At 36.8% G+C, this 21,848-nt stretch overlaps 4 protein-coding genes across 7 annotated transcripts; 2 read left to right on the top strand and 2 right to left on the bottom strand.

Annotated features, from left to right (window-relative positions):
• The first annotated feature begins 1,437 nt into the window (after nt 1-1,437).
• LOC121753207 (deSI-like protein At4g17486) lies at nt 1,438-5,645 on the top strand. 3 transcript variants are annotated; one of them, XM_042148431.1, is made up of 5 exons: nt 1,438-1,698; nt 3,439-3,519; nt 4,126-4,390; nt 4,573-4,860; nt 5,064-5,645. In XM_042148431.1, the coding sequence occupies exons 3-5, from the start codon at nt 4,180-4,182 to the stop codon at nt 5,309-5,311; spliced, it is 747 nt and encodes a 248-aa protein (XP_042004365.1). In that variant the 5' UTR covers nt 1,438-1,698; nt 3,439-3,519; nt 4,126-4,179; the 3' UTR covers nt 5,312-5,645. The 3 variants fall into 3 exon arrangements, with proteins under 3 accessions (XP_042004365.1, XP_042004357.1, XP_042004349.1); XM_042148423.1 differs by lacking the exon at nt 3,439-3,519 and having other exon boundaries at nt 1,438-1,739; XM_042148415.1 differs by lacking the exon at nt 3,439-3,519 and having other exon boundaries at nt 1,439-1,698.
• Nucleotides 5,646-9,581: 3,936 nt separating this feature from the next.
• LOC121800896 (peroxisomal membrane protein 11A-like) lies at nt 9,582-10,651 on the bottom strand. The gene has a single exon (XM_042200387.1). The coding sequence runs from the start codon at nt 10,553-10,555 to the stop codon at nt 9,773-9,775; it is 783 nt and encodes a 260-aa protein (XP_042056321.1). The 5' UTR covers nt 10,556-10,651; the 3' UTR covers nt 9,582-9,772.
• A 4,222-nt stretch (nt 10,652-14,873) lies between these two features.
• LOC121800890 (DNA-3-methyladenine glycosylase 1-like) lies at nt 14,874-17,202 on the top strand. Its single transcript, XM_042200383.1, has 4 exons — nt 14,874-15,383; nt 15,946-16,087; nt 16,176-16,302; nt 16,691-17,202. The coding sequence occupies exons 1-4, from the start codon at nt 14,975-14,977 to the stop codon at nt 16,979-16,981; spliced, it is 969 nt and encodes a 322-aa protein (XP_042056317.1). The 5' UTR covers nt 14,874-14,974; the 3' UTR covers nt 16,982-17,202.
• Nucleotides 17,203-17,909: 707 nt separating this feature from the next.
• On the bottom strand, nt 17,910-21,558 carry LOC121753191 (NEDD8-conjugating enzyme Ubc12). Of its 2 annotated transcripts, none has more exons than XM_042148399.1 (6): nt 21,403-21,558; nt 19,626-19,739; nt 18,715-18,823; nt 18,525-18,603; nt 18,314-18,430; nt 17,910-18,239 (listed from the first exon to the last, which is right to left on the bottom strand). In XM_042148399.1, exons 2-6 carry the CDS (start codon nt 19,732-19,734, stop codon nt 18,102-18,104), a joined length of 552 nt encoding a protein of 183 aa, XP_042004333.1. In that variant the 5' UTR covers nt 19,735-19,739; nt 21,403-21,558; the 3' UTR covers nt 17,910-18,101. The 2 variants fall into 2 exon arrangements, with proteins under 2 accessions (XP_042004333.1, XP_042004341.1); XM_042148407.1 differs by having other exon boundaries at nt 21,295-21,520.
• Between the last annotated feature and the right edge of the window lie 290 nt (nt 21,559-21,848).

The raw sequence follows: 21,848 nt of genomic DNA, 5'->3' as shown, positions 1-21,848 counted from the left end.
TTTCATTATTTTATAAATGACTTTGATGAACCATGTCCATCATTTTCTTGCCTATGTTATTTTTATTTTGATCACTAAAATACAATTATATATAGTTGGAAGTGTTATGCAAATAAGATATACTACCAAAACAGATCTACTTACAGTGCAATAATGGAAAATTATAGTTAAAATTATAGTTGGGGGTGCTCTTTTTCGGGTCCCGGGCCCCAATTTCAGGTTTCTTTTGCATTTGGAAGAGGAAGGAGGGGGAGGGTGAGAGGAAGAAGAGGGCGAAGAGGGAGAAGAGGCCGACTATTTCTGGTTTCTTTTGCATTTGCACCCCCATTTTTTTTTTGCATTTTGAAGAATGATGAAGAGGGGCAAGATGAAGTGGAAGAAGAGTAATTTTTTTGCATTTTTTTATGTTTTAATTTGATATTTTCGTTAATAGTTTTATTATTTTTGAATTTAAAATGAATTTCTCATGTTATAATTGTTCAACGTTTTTTATTTTACGCGTGAAATAGATGGTAAATTGTGAATATTGTAATTTAATAATTGTGGTCCGGGATGAGGCCTGCAGGGTTAGAGCAGTTGTGGCCCGTGACTTAAATTTAAGGGAATGATGGAGGGGTTAAGGATGCTCTTAGGATTTGTTTTAGGATTTCCCTTCCAATTTACTTGTGTCACTTATCTGCCTTCCAATTTACTTGTGTCACTTATCTGTATAGCAGGAGATGTAGTAGCTTATCCTCATTAGGCTGATTTTTCATTTAAGCAATATAAATTATTAATTTGAAATCGTAAAAGTTAATTTTAATAAAATATACTAGTATGTAATCATTTTGCTTTTATTGTAATTATGTCCATATCTATCTCTATGAATATACGATAGTACTCCCTCCGTCCCATGCTACTCGCACTTTTCATTTTAGGCCGTAAATTTGGGATTGATTTTTTTGTGTAATTAAAAAAGAATTTTAGGTGTAATGAGACATCACTTAATAAAAGAGCTCTTAACTTAAACTAACATATTAATTAAATGCATTAATTCTAACTTAAATTATAAATAGTGTAAGGACTTTGTGACGAGCCGAAAAGCAAACGTGCGAGTAGCACGGGACGGAGGGAGTATTCCCTAGTTCATTTCAAACAATTTTCTTTTGCTTTTACAATTATTGAATAAGTGATTGATACTGATAATATGCAACGATGACTTTTCATTGATTTTCTACAACATTTTCCGTCGTTGTTTAAATGCTCAACATAATTCACTCCTTCAAGATTCTTAATCGACAACCAACCATAATATACATGTTTTTTTTAATTAATTGCAAATAATTTGATCAGAACTTATAAAAACTAATGGAGAAATTCTAAAATAAGTGAAGGTGTGTTCAATAAGAATTCACTTTAATTCCCTTTTTACCTTTCATTCATCTCAATAATTATCATTGGTAGGCTCTGTAAAAGTACTAGTTATGCTTGGCTTAAAACAATGTTGACGCTTTGCAGTGCTTGTTTATCTACCTGAGAATTTGTCAGAAACCCCATGAATGTGTGTATGCTCTCTCTCTCATAGTCATAGCATGGGTGAGAAGCTTGCTAATTAACCCACCTTTCTTTCTCTGCACACGCACAATTCGCCGCTGCAGTTTTCAGCTCAAAGCTCGAATCTTGGCTAATCTACCAATGCTATTATTCCCATCCAAATCTGTGAGTCTTTTCCACAGCTGTTCTTGAAATTCTTGTTGCTAGTAAGAAACACTTCTCTTTTCAATTATACAACCAACCACTGCTTTGCACTTCGCCTCTTTTCTTGGTTGCGTGTTAAGCTTCGATTTTCCTCGAATTGGTTGAGGGCTGATCTGTTTTTTTCCTGAAATCAACATTTTCTTTCTTAGGTTCGTTGCTTTTGCTATGAAGTTTCGAATTTGCAACAAGATCTGGTGGCTGTGTTTAAAATTTTGGGATTTCAAGAAGTTAATCCATAATTTCAGTAGTAATTCTGTGGTTCTTGAAGCTTTTGCATATCTAGGGCATGTGTCAAATGTTTTGAATTAAAAGTTGTTTATTGGTAAAATTCCATCTAGAAACTGACAAAATCTGGTGTTTTGACAAAGATGACAGTGATTAGAGGTATAATTTTATTACTCCATATTTTAGTCAATTCTGTTATCAACTTGGCAATTTAGCTAGCTCTTCACCTGTTGACTAAAATTTGGATATCTTTTGCTTTGCACATCTGCAATATGGTTACTTGTAGTTTTATTCTTTGTTTTGCCTAATAACTACTTTGACTATAATGAAAACTTTGAAAAGTTTCCTCGTTCCCATCTGATTGTTCGATGAAGATGGAGTCTTTCGTTTTCTCTTAAACCGACTCTGAGTTGATGACAAGTTTTCAGATGAAGTGTGAGATACCCCCTTCAAGAAGTTTGGTGGCTATGTGTTATTGGCTACTTATTGTTTCGACTTGCGAATTAGAAGTATATAATAGAAATAAATACCTTGACCAATTTATTCGCTGATTCGTTCAACTGATAGTCTATTAGAGTTAAATGTCACATAAGTAGAAACTCGAATACATAAGTGTAGAAGGAAAGAGAGGTGAAGAAGTTACATTGCTATAGCATATAAGCATGGTTTAAATAGTCAACAAGTAAATACTAGTCACTTTTACTTAAAAGAATCCCAACTGTTGTGTGAATCTCTGTATTTTAAATACTTATTCAACAGATATGCTAATACTTTTATTGTTTCTTAAGTAGTAGTATTAGATTTCAAATAAACCAAGTGTTTTTGTCCTGGTCGAACTCATTCCATTTGCTCGACATGCAATATTATATGTATTTACAGTTTAAGTAAGTAAATTATGGTGGGATTTGTCAATTGAATGGAATAGTCTATATTGAAAATTCCATCATCAGCTAAGCAACATAATTTAATAAATGTAAGGATTTTGAGGGATTAATACATATTTGAAAAATGTCATGTTATAATAAACTGGGAATAGACTTACATAACAGCGGATTTGTTTCAATTCTAGAAGTTACTTAAACATCCGGTTGTAATACTTTGTTGTGTAGTATGGTAACAAGCAAGCACAGTTTCTGATGCAGATCGTGTTTTGCTTCTCTTTCACGTAGCATCTTTGTTTATTGTGTACTTCTGTATAAATTATTAAAAGAAAGTGTTAATGCAATTTGAAGTTAAACACGATCGTGTAATAGCACTGCAGAAGCTGCATGTCCTTTTTGGTTTTCTGGGGTGAGAGAGAGGAGGGATGTTGATCCTATGCAGTGTTGTGAAACACAGTAGCGGCTACAGTGCAATTAAACAACCTAGTTTTTCTTCAAATTGCATTAACACTTTTTTTTAATAATTATTCTGAAGAACAATCAATTTATTATTTCTTAGGTCCATCTGTCTTACTAATTACCTTACCATACGCAGAATTTTGGTTGCTTTCTTGGGCTCGTCATCATATGTGATGCTTGTGAATCTCTGTAAAGAATTTATTTTACCAATCATTTGGTACGTAAGACCTTTTCTAGTCCTGCCCGGAAAGGCTTCGTCAAGCTGTATGCCAGGATTGTTTTAGAGCATCTCCAACCATTTACACTCAACTCAAACCTATTTTAGTGTAAATGTCACATTAAATTGTGATTTTACTCCAACCATTTACACTAAATTCAAACTTAAAAGAATAATCTTTGTTACATTTTTTATTCACAAAATTTGAAAAAGTGATTTGGGTTTGTTTTAGTGTAAACCTAAAGATAGGTATATTTTACTCAAAAACCAAAAATGGGATTAGTTTTGGAGTACCATTGGAGCTAATTTCCTACTCAATTTTAGGTTTTAGTGTACCGTTGGAGATGGTCGTAGTTCGTCTCGCATAACAAAACTTGCCGTATTTTTTCCTGGCTATGGAGTCCCTTTGTTAGCACGTTTAGATGTATTCCCTAGTTTCAAGTTCCGTGTTCCGATATATTGAACTCGTGTGTTTCTGACAGAAGATTTTGGAACAAAAAAGAAAAATTATAATGTCATAATTTATTGTTTATATTCATTTCATAGTTGTTGCTTCTTCTGCATTGTTATTTTATTTTTAGCCTCACCCCTCTTTTTTTTGTGCAGATGTAGAACAATCTATCAGGCCTATATTCAAGTGTGTTTACTCGTGAAAGCAGCATGAAATTAAGATCTAAGAAAGGGTGGAAGTCCATAGTGCCACTCCGTTTGACTGAAAAATCAGCTCGACACTTTTGTTTCTTCTCGAAAGTGAAATCAGATAATGATGGTTCCAAAAGAACTCCAGTGTATCTAAATGTGTATGACTTGACACCCATGAATGGTTATGTCTATTGGGCTGGCCTAGGTATATTTCACTCCGGGGTCGAAGGTATGTTTTGCTCACAATGTTTTTACTACGTTTTTCTATATCCTCATTTGGTTTCTAGCAATTAAGATTTATAGTGAGGATTTTGTTCCCGTGAGTTTCTTTTTTCCCTTGTTGCTTGATGCATGAACATCATGTACTTCAAAAGAATATTCTCTCTGATACTTCTTGTTTGTAATTCACAGTTCACGGTATAGAATATGCATTTGGAGCTCACGACTATTCATCTAGTGGTGTCTTTGAGGTCGAACCTCGCCAGTGCCCCGGATTTAAATTTCGAAAGTCCATATCTGTTGGTACGACGTCACTGGATGCAACTCAGGTCAGGGAGTTTATGGAACGTCAAGCTGCAAATTACAACGGTGATACATATCACTTGATTGTAAAGAACTGCAACCATTTCTGCAAGGACATTTGTTACAAGTTAACAGGAAAAAGAATCCCACGATGGGTAAATCGACTAGCCAAATTAGGTAAGTTTTTTGTTGGTTAATGTATATTTTTGCTTCATTCTTATAAAGAGAGATTAAATGCGTAGAGAATTTTGATGGTGGAGATGAACACAACTTTTCCCACTCCTTAAAAGTTGTCAAGACTCAAGACTTGGAACTTTATAGAAAGATGACCACCTTACTTCGCCTAGAATGCTCGCTTATTCTATTTCTTGTGCACCTAGGTTCGATCTTCAACTGTGTCTTACCTGAGGCCCTTAAAATTACTGCTGTGCAACATGAGCCAAAATACCAAGCGTACGACAACAGTGAGAAAACGAGGCTTAGAAGTACTTTCAGCTGTCTGTCCTCAATTTCCTCAAGGCAGAAGCAGCTTTCCACATCGTCTTTGCTACTACAGTCCCCCTTGAAAGGATGTCTCCGACCGTGGGAACTAAGAAGGTCTGCTAATGGTTCGTTCAAGGAAAGGTAATAGAAAAGATATATTTCAAAATATGGTCTTTGCCTGGAAATATCCTGTCGGTTTCTACGGAGGCAAATATGCACGAATCTTGAAAGCAGTCATTTCCCTTTTGGTAATTCTTTCCGCAATTATAGCTGTGTATTCTATGTCAATATCAAATAGTGATTGTTGTAAATCAACTAACTCCGTGTCAAGTGTCAAGTGTTGTCGTGTGTGCTCAGACGTACACGATATTTGATTGTGTAGACTCTAGTCAAGTTCATAGTATGAGAGCAAACTTAGTATGTACTTGAGGTACCATATATTCTAAGCTAATGCAAATTGCATTGTGCATGTTGTTCAAGATTCTCATGTATACAAACAATATGTTCTCTAAATCTCATCTAAGCCAAAAGGATTTCAAAAAGCATGTAAAGGTTCATGCATTCGTTGTATGCTAACCCGTAGTGACGGGTAAACATATGTACTCTGGATTTTGATGTCGGTGCAGTCGTTGTTTCGTCCCAACCATTTACCTAACTAACATTGCAAACGACTATGTATAATGGTTTTTCCTTCATTATTTGGACAAAAAATAGCTGCAAATATTGTAGTATATCCATTTTGAGGGTGTATATCTTACATACCTTATTCGTATTTGAGTACACATTTGTTTCGAAAAATTGTGCAAGTATGTTTCTTCTCCTTTTAACTTGAGGTCTCTAAATGCATAATAATGCAGCATAGGGATGTAAATTGTGTTTGCAAATTTAGAACATGAAGACTAAAGAGAGATAATTTGTTTATGTTAATGTATGCCAACTCATTACTTCTATGACATAAATCTATTTATTTCAATGTATAGAGTATTGAGTATATAATTGTGTCACCATTGTAGTTTTGAACGGCATTAGGGTGTCCACTATGGCATGGACGCGGCTATAGCCGCGTCCACGGGCGGGCGGCGGGCGGTCTATAGTGGGAAGAGTGTCCGCCCCGGGGGTGGACGCGGCGGGCATGGCGATGGGGGCGGATGGGCGATCGCCGGGTGCGGGGCGAGGACGCGGCGGTGGGGGCATAGCCGCGCCTATAGGCGCGGCGACCATAGTGTCAGAAACCGACGCGGCGCATGCGGCGCCAAATTCAATTTTTTTTTTCCCTCTATAAATACCACTCCCCACCACCTATTTTTCACAATTTTCACAAAATCCCTCCACTCACTATCTACACAACCACTCTCTAAAAAATGCACCGAGGAGACGACGAATCACCTGACTCTCAGGAATCGGGATATGGCAGCAATCCATCAAACCCCTCGGGCTATCCTTCGCAGCCATCGGGTTTTGGCGGATATGCTTCTCAGCCGTCGGGCTTTGGCGGATATGCGCCTCCGTCCCAGCCTTTGACTTGGAATCAATCTCCCCCACCGTGGGCATCGAGTCCACCCCTTCCTCCATCTCAGTCGTGGAGGTCTTCTCCAACTCCGCCACCTTTACAGCGGAATCTGAGTCGTTCCGCATTTGGAGATTACAGACCCAACCTAGACACGCTTCACCAGCTGCGTCCGGGTTCCCCTTTCCAAGCCAGCCAATCTCCGTTCACCGAGGCAGATCAAGACGCGTTTGATACTATGATGGGTCTGCTCAGTTCTGGCATCCCAGATACGCCGGCAGCACGGGTGGAAACACCCGTTCCGACCCGAGGAGGTAGCGGCAGTCGGGGCGGAGGCGGAAGGGGCGGAGGAGGCAGTCGTGGCACCGGCCACGTCGGTGGGCGCACGGGCAGCGGGGCCGGCATTCCGAGTGGCGATGGCAGTGGCACTGGCGGTAGCGGTGGCTCTGGTTCTGGGTCCAACCGGGGCAAGCCATACACCAAAGACGAGAGCATTGCCGTGGCGAAGGCTTGGGATGCTATCACTTCAGATCCCGTGGTGGGTACAGATCAGGCCGAGGGGAGCTTTTGAGGCGCGTCATGTTTGCATACGAGGAGTTCAAACCCGCCGGCGCCGAGAGGCGCGACCCAGAACAGCTCCGGAAAAAGTGGGGTAGGATTCTCCATGCGACCAAGCGGTTCGCGTCCATATACGAGAACAACCTTCGCCACGCTGAGAGTGGGCGCAGCGCAGCAGATGTTAAAAACTTGTCTGAGGGCCAATACCACACGGAGGGCTGGCCGAAGTTCACCTTGTGGGAAGAGTATCTTGTCCTCGCGGATTGTCCGAAATTCAGGTCGATCGTGGCGAACGAGGTGGGAACAGCTCCTGGGCCAAAGCGCACAAGGCACAACCTTGCCGGCGACTACAGCAGTGGAAGCGGCTCGCACGAGTTCGAGCAGTCCGACGAGCAAGTCGAAGAGCCAGCCGATACTCACACTAGGCGACGACGGCCCATGGGACAACAGGCCTCTATCCGCAGCGCCAGAGGGGGTAGAAGTGGATCGCACATCCACCAATCCGCCCCAATCCCACCCCCCACGGTGCAACCCCACGAGGTTTTGTTCAATACCATAGACGTGCAGTTGATGCAACAACTGCAAGACGTATGCAGCAAATACGCAGGGGAAACTGACCCGTACGTCAGGAACGTCTACAAGAGGCTCATCACTCGGATTGAGAGTCGACTGGGGTTGGTTGATAATGCGCCTGGGGATACCGCGGCCGGCAGCAGCGAGAGAGGAGGAGGAGAAGAAGAGGAAGACGAGGAAGCCGACTCCGACACCGAGTAGACGGTGGCGGAGTTTTGTAGTTGTATTTTATTTTAATTATTCGTTGTATAATTTTACGGGTTTGCAATACAACGAATATTCGGCCCTAATTACCTCGTATTCTAGTTATTTACACTGCGATTATTTAAATTACACTTGATTGAAACTAAAAAATATTTAAAAATGAAAATTGATTATAAAATTTGGGGGCTATTGGAGGTGTCCACTATAGTGGCGGAAATAGAATTTTGGGGCTATGTACAACAAAATTGGGGCTATGGACAAAAACTGGGGCGGAGCTATTGGGCGTGTCCGCCTTATAGTGGACACCCTTAGTCGATGTTTTCATTTCCTTTGCTGGAAATCATTTTCTATTTACTTTCTTATTTCTATCCTAATTGTCTTTAGACAAGTTATCATCGTATTAGTGCGCTAAGCCACTTATGCCAACATATTATCGCTGGCTCCTGCGACCAAGCATCATTTTAGCCATTTTATAATTTTTTTAACAAAATAATTGGTCAAAACTGATTTTATATACACTCATCTATAAATATCTACTTCGCCCATTATTCACACCAAAATATCTACTAGTGCTCAATGTTGATGATACCTTTATTTCCATGCCGTCCGTCCGTCCGGCTACTTTATCGCCTACTTTGATTTCACGTTTATGTGAAATACATACATGAATCATTTCTGGATTCACAGAAGCAACTAGATATAAGTTGTGGGACAATAGCCATATTTGAACTTAATAGAATCAAATCCTTTACCAAAATCCCGAAGTGATCGTATAAAGACAGAGAAATTCTTCTATACATCAAGAAAACTATACGCGCTCTATTTCTTGCTCTCCCTTTTTTTCTAACTCCATTACGAGGCACACTCCAATGCGTCCTCCCTTGTGATTACTGAACTTAATTCAGTAATACTGTAATAAACTCTTACAAATTCGAACTAGAACGGAAGCGCCTTACATCCGGATGAACAAAAGTCTTCGATTATAGTACAGACAAAAAACACTACTTTCACCTTTCACCAAAACCCTGCCGTGGGGTGGTCATATAAGACATGGAAATTCTTCTATACATCAAGATATTATACACACTATTAACTATTTCTTCCTTCTATTATTTTAATTCCATTGAGAGTCACAGTCCAATATATCCTCCCTACTTACATTTTACTATTTCAGAAGTAATACACTCTGATGAAATCTAACTAGAACTGATGCACCTTACATCCAGATGAATACGAGTTTCTTTCCCTTCGAGATTCAAGTAGAGACAGATAAAGCACTTTACTTTCACCTTTGACCGAAATCCAACAATGATATCATGTAAGACATAGGAATTCTTCTATAGTCTATACATGAAGAAATTATACAAGTTCTATTTCTTGCTCTACTTTTCCAGTTCCATTAAAAGGCATGCTCCAATGCATCATCCCTACTCGTTATAACTGGACTTCATACGAAATCTAACTAGAATGTCCTGACGCACAAACGTTTCTTTCCTTTCGATTAAAGTAGAGACAAAAGAATCACCCTGCTTTCAACTTTCACCAAAATGAAGCACATATCTCAATCCCAAAATCCTCCAAAACTAAAAAGTTCATTTCCTTCATAGTATATAAAACATCCAATAAATCTTTATGCAATTATTCTACAAGCTACACATAGTTAAGTACTAATAAAGAATCATTTTATTCTCAACAGGCAACTTTGCAACATTCCTCAATCATGATCACAAACAACACCAGAACAGCATCACACACAGCCATACCTCAGCAAGAAATCCAATTCTTATGAGTACTAATAAGCGCGGAGAGCATCCCAGCCGAGGACAGCAAGAGCGGTGACGCCAGAACTCCTCCTCTGCCGTCTCTAATATCCGCCAGCGCCATCAATCCATCGGCCAAATCTTGCACCACCGAGAGCCGCTTCATCACCTTCTTCTCCCTCAATTTCCTCAGCCTCTCCTGCTCCTCCCCGCACTTAATCCCCCTCACCACCGCCACATCCACGCTCGACGCCGCGCACCTCTCCTGCACCTCGATCTCCCGCAGCTCCATCACCTTCAAGCTCACGCTCCCGAAATAGCCAACAAACTCGCACCACGCGCTCCATTTCTGCAGCAAGTTTAGATGCCTCTTGTCGATCAGCCCCGCCTTCCCCAGCCACACCAGCTGCTCGATGAAATAGTAGACACCCTCGCCGCCGTAGGCGACGACGGAGAGGATCAGGCTGAGGCGGGAGTGGGAAGCGGCATCGATCGCGCGGAGAGCGTTGACATCCTGAACGAATTTGCCGAGGCGGAATGCTTTACGGCTAACGCCGACGCTTGATTCGAACGATTTGAGGCGGGCGGAGAGCGGGGTGTGGTGGCGGAGGAGGGAGGAGGCGAGGGCGATCTTGGCGGCGTAGCGCGAGATTTTGAGGAGTTTGTCGACACCGTCGCGCTTGGCTAAGTAGGTTTCGAGGTGGATTAGGAAATCCTTGTTGTTTTTGGGTGGGGATTTTGGGGGAGGATTGGGGTTTTGGGGTTTGGGATCAGGGTTTGAATCCATTGGAATTTAGAAACAAAATTATGAATTTGAAGAATGTTTCTTCTTCAGATTGGTGGGAAATTGAGAAAGTGATGACTAAAGAGATCTTCATCTTGATTTGCGTGCCCAAAGATATTAATTTTATTTTATGAATGCAATTTTCCACATATAAACTCATATTTGCCTCCTACAAAAAATCAGAATAAAAATTTAAGAACTATGACTAAATTTCCTGTTTTTCTCTAAATATATCCGACATTATCTTAAACTAAATTTCCTAGTCTAAAATATACCAAGTTGATATGAGGTCGTGTATTCAATTAGTAGTAAAATTTTAGTACGTGTAAGATAACATGAAAATTAAATACATCTTAAATATAATAAAAGTTTTCCTTAATTTTTTGGTCTTTATTTATTTTATTGATTTTTACGTATATAAAATAAAAGTTTTCTTTTAGCTTTAATATTTTAGAATTTTCTTTTAATTTTTTATATATTATAAAAAATATTAATATATTATATAATATAAAAAAATATTAATATTTGTAATTAATAAATGAATATGCTAACAACATTAAAATTATGGTCAATAAAATTTACGAAGTTTTCATATTTTAGGTGCATTTAGTTTCAATATAATAATATAATGATTATGTTTGTCAAAAATATATGTTTGCCTACATATATTTTACTTCGTAATCTTTAGGGAAAATTTGTAAAAAGATACAAAAATTTACTCTAGTTTTGATTCGATCTCTAATTTTAAAAAGGATATTGGTCCCTAAAACCATAAACTTTGACCAATTTTTTGTATTTCCATAAATTTTAAAATTGATCTAAAATATCATAAACTTTGCATTTTGTTTGTTATTTCCCATCTCAACTCAAATACAGTATCTTCGGAGAAAAACTAATTTTTACGTGGGCAATCGTGAAATATTTACGATGTTTTAGACCACTTTTTAAGTTCTTGGTAAGCAAGATAAAAACCACGTAAAAAATCATGTTGATCTAGCAGTGCCAAGTAGGATAAAAAAAACGCACGTAAGTTAGTCGGATATGGTGATTTAACTGGAGAAATAACAAACAAAGTTTAAAGGTTGTGATATTTTAGACCAATTTTAGTGTTTGTGGGAAATACCAAAATTTGGTCAAAATTTATAGTTTTAGAGACCAATATCCATTTTAAAAATCAGTTAGAAAACTGCATGGTTTGAATGTATTGAAAGTTCTTATTACTAAAGTGTGATATAATGTTCGTATTTTTCAACTAAACAATGGTATTTTCTTTATGATGAATATGCATTACAAATCATTCCAAGAAGTGATTCAACCGATTGTATATCTGCCATTTTATTGTCGTTGGAGTTTGTTAGGATTTGCATGTTATTGTAACTAATCTCTAATTAGTTTGTATAAGTATGTGCTTTTGCTCATGTTAAGAAAGAGTGAGTTTAAAAACACGATAAATTTTGTGTGAGGGAGAGAGTAGTTAATTTCTAACTTTGTGGTCAGTACATCTATCTAATCAAATGAATCTTAATCTTTGACTTTCTTTTTCTTTATCTTAAAGTCTATTTAGTACACACTACACAGAATTAGAATTAGCTGCGAAATTGAATTTAAATGAATTGAATTATAATTCAATCCAAATGTTTTGTGCTGGTAAAAATGATATACGGGTATGAAGGATGTGTAGTGTGTGTATATTGTAATATATGTGTGTAGAGTATGAAGGTGCTCAATTTTATGTTAACTATTTAAGAGCATTCATATCAGTGCTCTTGCAGAAGAGATGTGCTCTTGCCGACGGCATGAGCACGTCCGTCACGCCGTTGCGCTCTTGCCAACGGCATGGCGTGCTCTTGCCGAAGAGTACGGCCGTGCCGACGGCAAGAGCACGAGCAGTCGACGTGGCATGCTCTGGTTGGCTGTTGGTTTATCATTTTTTTATTTTTTTTATTTCTTAAAAAAATCAAAAAAAATCTGAAAAATTCAATTTGATAAAAAAAAATATTCTCCCACTTTCCAATAAAATATATCCATTTTTTCCACACTTTTAATTTTTTTTCTTTATTTTATCCCAAAATTCACACTTTCATCTATAAATGCTCCCATTTCAGCACAAAAAATCACACTACACCAAACAACTCTCTCAATCTCAATTTTTAGGATTTTAATTATGTAATATTTATTTTTTAGAATTTTAATTATGTAATTTTTAATTTTTTAGTAATTTGTAATAGTATTTCGGGTATTTTGAATGTATTTTAATATGTAGAAATGTTTTTAGTAATGAAGTATTTAAATTGAATAATAGAATGGTGGGATCCTTGAATGGTGTAAGAGTATGCTCTTGTGGAACAGCATGGATGTGAGTGTTGTGCTCTTGCAGAAGAGTATGGAATTAAAAATGAATAAATGTGGGTCCAGGCCCACATCCATGCTCTTTGGCAAGAGCATGGATGGGGATTCTCTAAAGGTTCAATGATCTATTTTAATATAGAATTCAAATTATAGAATTATATTCCCTCCGTTCGCCATTAGGAGTCTCATTCCTTGGCGACACGAGTTTTAAGAAAAGTGGGTGGAAAAAAGTTAGTCAAATATGGGTCTCATATGTATATATTAGTTTTAAATTAAATGTGAGTGGAATAAGTTAGTAGAATGTGAGACCATATTACTATTTATGGTAAAAGTGAATCAGGACTCCTATTCACGGACGGACTAAAATGGAAAAACGGGACTCCTATTTGCGGACGGAGGGAGTATATAATCATTAATAAATTTGGTTTTGGAGGTTCTAATTCTAACTTGTATGTCTAATTCTATGATACCAAGAGAGTCTTACAAATTTTATTACCCTCTTCGTCCCATAAAAATATGGACAATAGATATAGCACGAGAATTAATGAAGTACAAAATTGATAAAGTAATAGAGAGTATACGAAGAGTAGTTAAAGTAGTGTTAGTGGATAGTAAGACTCATATTATTAGTGTTTAATGGTGGTATAATTTGTAAATAAATTGATTTATAGGAGTAATAAATTAAGATAACTTTTCAGAAATAGAATGTACATATTTTTATGAGACATGTAAAAATAGAAAGTGTATATATTTTTATAGGACGAAGAAAGTACTAATTTTACAATAAAACTCGTTCCGTGTAGACCAGGAATCCAAAGAAGTGATGTCGAGAATAGGTGATGAGAGGCCACTTTCGAGCTGTTGAAATGGGCCGCCTTCCAAATTCCACTCGTTATCTTAACGGTAACATCCTCACTACCAAACAACACTTTTAATTTCTACCCAATTATGAATATGACTCCCACCCTAAATTCAAACCCCACTTTCGACCTTTTTACTCTCTTTATCCAATCAAATTCATATCTTTGTCCTTCCTTCTATTATACAAACGTCGTTTCACTAAATAGAATGATATAATCTATCTATCATAGTTGGTGTTTGATATACAATTTCATTTTCACTACTAACGTAACGGTATCCTTATTTGGCACGTCTTTCGGTGACGTTCGATTTTAATAAACTAGATCATGTATATTGTTCGGTTAAATATATAATCTCGGGACAATACCATCGTATGTGACTAGTATTGACATTTCTTTATTCATAATAGTATTAATCTTGAGTGATCCTGGTAGATTTAATTTCAATAATTTTGGTGAGTGTAATATTGACCAATTGTATAACAATCTAGATAACTCCACTAGTAAGCCTCTGAATTTGATAACTACTGAATAAATTACATTTATGATGAAAACAATCTAAATATTTGACAAGGCTCTGAATTTAATTATCATTGTATAAAATGAAAAATAATGTTGTCGTCAAAAAGAATATTATTATACGGTATTTTATAGACCATTCACCAAAATTATGAAGTTTAGTTAAATTTCACAATTTTAATTTGTTTAGCAACAAATGTGATCTTGAGTTGGCGCATATGTATAAAATTTTAGTAATGCGAATTAAATGTATGAAATTTTAGTAATGCGAATTAATAGTAGAGTATGCGCGTGTAATAATATGACTAATATGAACGACTAAACAATGTGTTTTAAACCTCAAAAACTAAAATAAATTTCCTCAAATTTAGGCAAATGAAATAATTATTTTTTTAGAACTTTGCTAATGAGAAACCAAAAATGACACATTTTTCGTAATTTTAGTCAATTAATGAATTTATCTATTAAAACGCATCTCCCACCAAGAAAGTGGACACGTCGTCACTTACCGGCTACCACCGGTCACCATATCCAAACAGTTCCTTAAATACATATGCAATTAGTTCGTTAATTTAATTCAGTCTTCTCCTCCTTCAGGAAATATTTATCTTCCAATTCTGCCCTCCAACTTCTCTTCTAATTCCACACAGTTTAAACTTCACTCTTCCCTCACCAAACTCTCAAACCGGAAAAAATGTCTGCTGCTACGGAGAAGATCGGAGCCGTAACCCGGTGTATACTCGCTCCGACGGGAAATAGGGTTCGGATTCTCGAAGAGCAGACGCGACGGAACGAGATGATGAAGAAGCCACCGGAGAAGCCTAAGAGAGTAGCTGCGCGGTCACCGGCGAAACCTGCGGCCACAGCCGCCGCTGCTGTTATTTTGCGGTGCGACGTCTCAGCTGATACATCTTCCGACTCTTCTACCTCGGCTTCGTCGTCCGGTACTGGTTCAATTGTTAAATCTGCTAAAACTACGAGCTCGAGACGGAAGGAGAATGGAAACGGCGTCGTTAGAGCGGCGGAAGGAGTTGGAGCTCTGTCGCTCTCCCCTGCGGTTCCGCTTCCTGTTAAGCGCTGCGATTGGATCACACCGACTTCTGGTGAATTTTCCGTTTTTTTACGAGTTAATTTTATGATTTTTGCTATTCATTTGTTTTCTCTGCCTTTTATTATAACTTACAAGTCAGATGATTGAAGTTGAGTTAAATTGTAGTCGATGCAGAATGTACCTTTTCATGCAAAATGTGATCCATAGTGCTACGTTTAGTTGATAAGTTTAAAACAGAGGTGTAGAAATTATGTTTGATAATACTGTGTTTGTTTTCATTAAAGTAAGTGACGAGATTTGGTGAAAAGGTGCAGACAAAAAGTTTCATAATGCTATAGCTTTAGAAAAGAAAGAGGAGCACTAATTGCGCCATGCTTAGTTGAATTTGAAGGGCGAAATCTAGTGGATCAGCAAAACGCAACATATCATCAAATAGAAGCTTAAAACTAGGAGAATTTTAGGTATTTCAGAAGTTCTTTGTGTTAGACGTGAGAAGCAGTAGATTTTGTTGTAGTCTAATGGAGTGGTGAATGTTGGAACTTGGAACAGTGAGAACAAATTCATGTGCACTAGGTTTATTGAAGAAACTTCCTTATCAGTTTCCTATAATGCAGAGCCACTTTATACTTCTTTTCATGACGAGGAATGGGGAGTTCCGGTCCTTGATGATGTCAAGCTGCTCGAACTGCTGGTTTATTCGCAAGCATTAGCCGAGCTCTCCTGGCCATTGATTCTTAGCAAACGAGCAGTATTTAGGTATCAGTTGAATCAGACGTGCCTTTTGGCTTTGAACTCCTACACCATTTCCCACATTTTCTTGATAAAACTATGGATTGTGTTTCAGAAAGGTTTTTAATGACTTTGATCCAAAGTCAGTTGCAAGTCTCGATGACAAGAGATTGCCCTCTGTTAGATTGCTCTCGGAACCAAAAGTTCGTGCAATTGTTGACAATGCTAAACAGATGCTCAAGGTTGGTATAAATACACTAAACATGTTTTTAAAAGTAATATGTATATGATCAAATCTCTTTCTTTACTTTAATGTAGAGGAATCATAAATTAGGTATTGAACTTGTTTCAAAGAAAATGTAGGTTGCACACTGTGAAAGTTAGCATTTATTTTCGATTATGGTCCCAATTTATTGTTGTAGATCATCAAGAGATTAGGTCCTTCAGCAACTATGTATACCAAGTTGGTATAAATACACTAAACATGTTTTTTCAAACAAATCTAAATATGATCAAATCTCATTCTCTACTTTAAATGTAGATGAATCGTGTTGTTTTAAAGAAAATGTAGGTTGCTTATTGTAAAAGTGAGCATTTCTTTCCCATCATGTTCCCAATTCATTGTTGTAGATCCAGCAAGAGTTTGCCTCCTTCAGCAACTACTGCTGGCGCTTCGTAAACCATAAACCTATAAAGAGTGGGTTCCGTTATGCACGCCAAGTGCCGAGTAAGACACCAAAATCAGATCTGATGAGCAGGGATCTGATGCAGAGAGGGTTCCGTTGTGTCGGGCCAACAGTTGTGTACTCGTTCATGCAAGTTGCTGGTCTAGTAAACGATCATCCCGTGACATGCTACAGATACAACCAATGCAGCCATGATTTTGACAAAGTTCCGACAGCTGAGGATGAAGCAGCGTAGGGATGCATAAACTTCACCACTGATCTTGTGTGTTAGTCATTCTAATCTTGCCACTGATTTTTTTCACCTGTTTGTAAAAAGTTTTTAGCGTCAGACTAATTTTTTGGGGTATATCCACCATTTGTGATTGTGATGTGATGATTATCATTTGTGTTGTGTTAGTTTTGTGTGTTCACAAACATATTGCATCTAACCCTTCTTTAGCGCTTCACTTATTATTATTAGTGGGTATTTGCTTGTAAATTTTAGTTTGGCTCAATTTTAGTTTTACATATTAGCTACTATTCAATTCCTAAAAAATTTGAACTATTGATTTATTCTAATTTTACCACCAATCAAATTTTCAGAGTTCATGAATTGATGACTTACGCACATGACCCTATCGGACTTCAACTAAAACAACGTAATAATGTAGACAATGGAATAGCGTCAAATTATATAAAATTAAATAATTTCATTTTTTTATTCCATTTTATCTCATTCTTTTGTTATATAAATTTATTCAACAAAATAAAATAATTTAATTTAGCATAATACATTGTCATTTTGTTGCCTACAATGCAATATACTACTCGTTGACAAGAAATAGTGTCATCAAACCATATCAGCACTAGAACCTTGATTGAATGACAAATCAATAGTTCCTCAGGCCAAACATTTCATCTCCAAAGGTTCCTCAAAAAAAATTCTTTTTTTCTGATGTTAACAGACCTTCTCAAACTGCTTCGTTTTAACAACTAAAAATATTTATGGCAGTTCCGTTTTAAGAACTAATATTATTTGCGCCAGTTTTGTTTTAAGAACTAAAAACATTTGTGCCAAAATTACAGATGCCAAGAAGACTTGGACACATTGAATCTTGCTGCAATCGAGACCATAAAAAATAATAATGAACCTAACCATATTAACATAAAATTAACCAACAAACTGAAACAGAAATCAAATCCATCACTCTTCCAAACAAAGGTCTTGAACTTTCATATAGTGCATAATGAATAGCCAACATAAAGGATAAAGTTATGATCGCCATACAAACATCTTTTCTGCTTCTTAGATACATCAATTTAGTGGCAGATTTGAACTAGCTTCCAAGTCTGGCAGCTTCTGGAAACTTCACATACTATATGCAGCGCGGGAAGAAAGTTTGGCCAACGTAGCCACCAGCCATTGCTCTCCTAGCATTAGACTCAAACATTTTTGGGTTGTCTCTCAGCACAGCAGCAGCGTCATGATTGAGTGGATCCTCGTGGTTAGGTTCCTGCATGTACATCTCGTTAGAGAACACAAAGCTGCAACAATATCAGTGTTTGATAAGGATTGATATTTCTATACCGTGAAAAGGTGATACAACCCGTAAATGATGGTGTTTATGTTCAGAACAGGTTTCCAGTCTTCACGAAGAATGTTTAGACAGACATTTCCATCTAAGTCAATATTTGGATGGTAGACCTGCACAGTGAAAATCAAATTAAAACATTAACAAAATTTCTGGATATAACATTATCTAGAAAATACGAGACCCCACAAAACTAAGATTCATTACCTTTGTCTTGCATTTCACCTTTGGTGCCTCGTGAGGATAGATGGGTGAAATTTGAAATGAGAAAACAAATGTTCCATTCCTGAACACAGAGCACTAGTATTAATAAATGTTACAGATTTAGACGAAAAAGAAAACTACCATAAAAAGCTTAGAAATTAACTAAAAGCCTGACTTAGACATAACTACTTACAGATAATATCCTTCATCAGGGCGAATGGTAACTTCAAAAGTCATCAGTTCGTCCTTGCCATTAGGGAATGAAATGGTACAGGTTTTTGGCAGATTCAGTTCACTGATATCTACATAGAGTGTGAAAAGGAGTCGAGACTCATAAAGGAATTAAAAACCAAAGTGCCAGAGAATGCCCTTTCTGAAATAGTGATATCATATCAGTGTAAGTAAGATTTTTATTTAAAAAGCAAGCTCCAAACAGTGGCTAGCCAAAAGAAGGGGGGTTCCAATTACTCCTTTGATGAAGGGGATCCAATTACTCCCTTGATATACTGAAACAGATATTATTAGCTATACTAATGAAGGTCTAGCACGTATTGATCTGCAGAAGAGTGCAAGACCTGTACGTCATAGCCACCGAAAGAAAAATTTATCTAAAGATGAGATATCCAAAGGAAATTTAGATGCTGCAAGTTTCTTAAGAAGAGAAATATCAGATCTTTAACCTAGTCAGGGGATATACATCAAGTCTTAGTTCTTTCTAATTTAACTTCTTGGGAAAAACATTAGCAAGTGGAAAATCTAAATATTCCCAAAAGTATGCTACATAAAAAGTGTCATGCAAACTTCCATGTGATGTAGTCCATCTCATTGAGCATCAGGTGTTGGCTTCTTCCTACTGCTGTAATTCTCTCTTCAGATAAGCGATGTGGTTCATAATATAACTCTTAACATAAAACTATCCAAATGTGAAATCTGTCCACACATATCAACAATTTCCGGCTTTGCACCATCTTTCCCAAAATCATTTGCACATAAGTCCAGGAAAAAAAATAACTTCAAAATGAAAGAGACAAAAAGAAAAGGAAAGAACAGTGACAAGCATTTGTTCAGATGTTGATAAGAAAGAATATCTAAACATTAACAAACCTTTTTGAAGACGAAGTTCTCCAGCACTTTGTTTCTTCACTGGAGGCTTCCCATTAGCACTTTCTGCAAGCTCTCTCTGTTTTTCTTTTACTTTGAACAACCTAATCATGGTGCCTGAAATGTAATGCGAAAACATACTATGTAAAGAAGCTAAGCATAGAGACTTCATAAGATACGTAATAGCATCTTCTAGCAGAAATATACTGCATATTTCAAATGATACAGATCAGGCAGTTGTTTATGCTCAAGCACTTTGAATACAAACTCAAACATCAAGTAATTATAAATACTAAAAGCTCATTCAGGGAAGTATAAAATGTTGGCGCTTGAGTTCAGATTTCAACAGGTTTATCTGCCAAAAAGATGGAATGATAACAGCAAATAGTCAAGTAGACTAAGACACTGCATCTTCACGTGAAGGATAGGAAATACGACTTTCATCAACTGATCAATGGTTAAGATGCAAGAGTTTCAAAGTGCATGTATTAAACGCCAAGAAAAGTGAATGATGATGCCAGTAAAAGTACGGTACAAACTACAAAGTCAGATTTTAATGTCCGTCGAATATCAAAGCTAAACAACATAAGGAACACTGCAAGTTTAGTTTCACTTTCACCAAGACCAATTGTTGCTACTAAAAACAAGATAAATTTATAAATAAGTCATATTGACAGAGAACAGGTGGTCCAAAAAATTCTTCACAAATCATAAACTCTTGAAAGAAGCATTATATCAGATAATTTCCTTGGCAATTTCATTTTCTGGAAAGTGAAAAATGCAAAACATATCCCAAAATCTAGACAATCAGAGCTATGTAGTATTGATGATCAGAGAGACATAGAATGTGCTTTTGTAAAAGATTATGAGACACATCAAGCTTCTATATTGTCCATGCAATCACAACTCTTTTTTTGCAATTGATCCCTTAGAAATTATAAATTCTCTTCATGGTAGAAGAATTTCAATAAACATAATAAATGCATATTCATGTATGAAACCCAAGAGTTAGAAAGCCATGTTACAATTTCAATGCTTTTGCTTTGATTTACAACTACATGTTAAGAATATTCTCCAAAGAAGCAACTTAAGTAATTAGGATTCCAAGTTCTAGAGTACGTTAATAATAAATATTGATCCAGCAAAACATTGATATTGAGATCCTGCAACTAAACATTTGATGCAAGAATGCATCATTGCTCAAGATGAAAGTTTCCATTACAGACCACATATGCACCCAAATGAACTGAAGTAATCCAAATAGGCCTAGAAATGAAACATATAAGTTTCTTAGTTAGAGCAAGTAATACCAAAAACACAACTCCAATATTGAATTCTGCATCAGTTGACAAAAAATTCCTCTCCTCCAGCTTAGTTTTTAATCATGTAAACACTCAAAATGGATTCCAAAGCGCCACCAGAAATAGAAAAAACAGCCCGCACAAGCAAAATGAACTACAACCCTAGCATAACAATAGCTCAAAATTGACCCAGTCCAAAATCAAGTTATATCATCGCCATTCGCCTACAGAATTCAGCAGCAGGAAAGCCAATTGGATACAGCGAACCGATTAAAAGTAAAGATAGATTAAGACAAAATACTCCAGCAATTGAAGGTCGAAGAACAATTAAAATCACTGGTAAAACAGAACGATCTGAGAGAAAACCAAACCTATACGCTAAATGGGGGACGATAAATCCACACGACCGTGATGATCGCAGATATGCGGATAATCGCAGATGTGTACGGAACAATTAAACATAATCGGGAAAAATATACCTGTTTGATGAAAACCTGAAAGGAAAATCAAGGGTTTCAGATTTCAGGGCTTATCAGGAGAGGAGAGAGAGGAAATAGGCGATATATTATTGAGAGAGAGAATCTGAGAAAGCTCTCTTGAAAGCAAGTCTACTTTTGAGAAAGTTCTTCTATTTATTGAAGGATTATTTGCCTCGTAACTTTAACATTTTTTTTCTAGAAACTTTAATTTTTCAGTACTTTCTCCATATAAATTTTACTCGTCAAATGTTATCCTTCAAATTTTATTTTTTAGATTAATTTTTTCCCCTAAATAAAATATTCGTCGATAATATCAGTATAACAAAAGCGAATATGATTAAAATTCGTGTAATTATATATACAAATAACCTATTGTTTGTAGTTTCTTCGCAAAGCTCAATTATTGGTGGAAAAGGCATAATTCCTTTCTTTTTCATTTTTGGATT

This window comes from Salvia splendens, chromosome 1 (genome assembly GCF_004379255.2).
Source record: "Salvia splendens isolate huo1 chromosome 1, SspV2, whole genome shotgun sequence".
In the NCBI taxonomy this organism is placed as follows: domain Eukaryota; kingdom Viridiplantae; phylum Streptophyta; class Magnoliopsida; order Lamiales; family Lamiaceae; genus Salvia; species Salvia splendens.
This window is presented reverse-complemented; position numbering and strand designations above follow the sequence as displayed.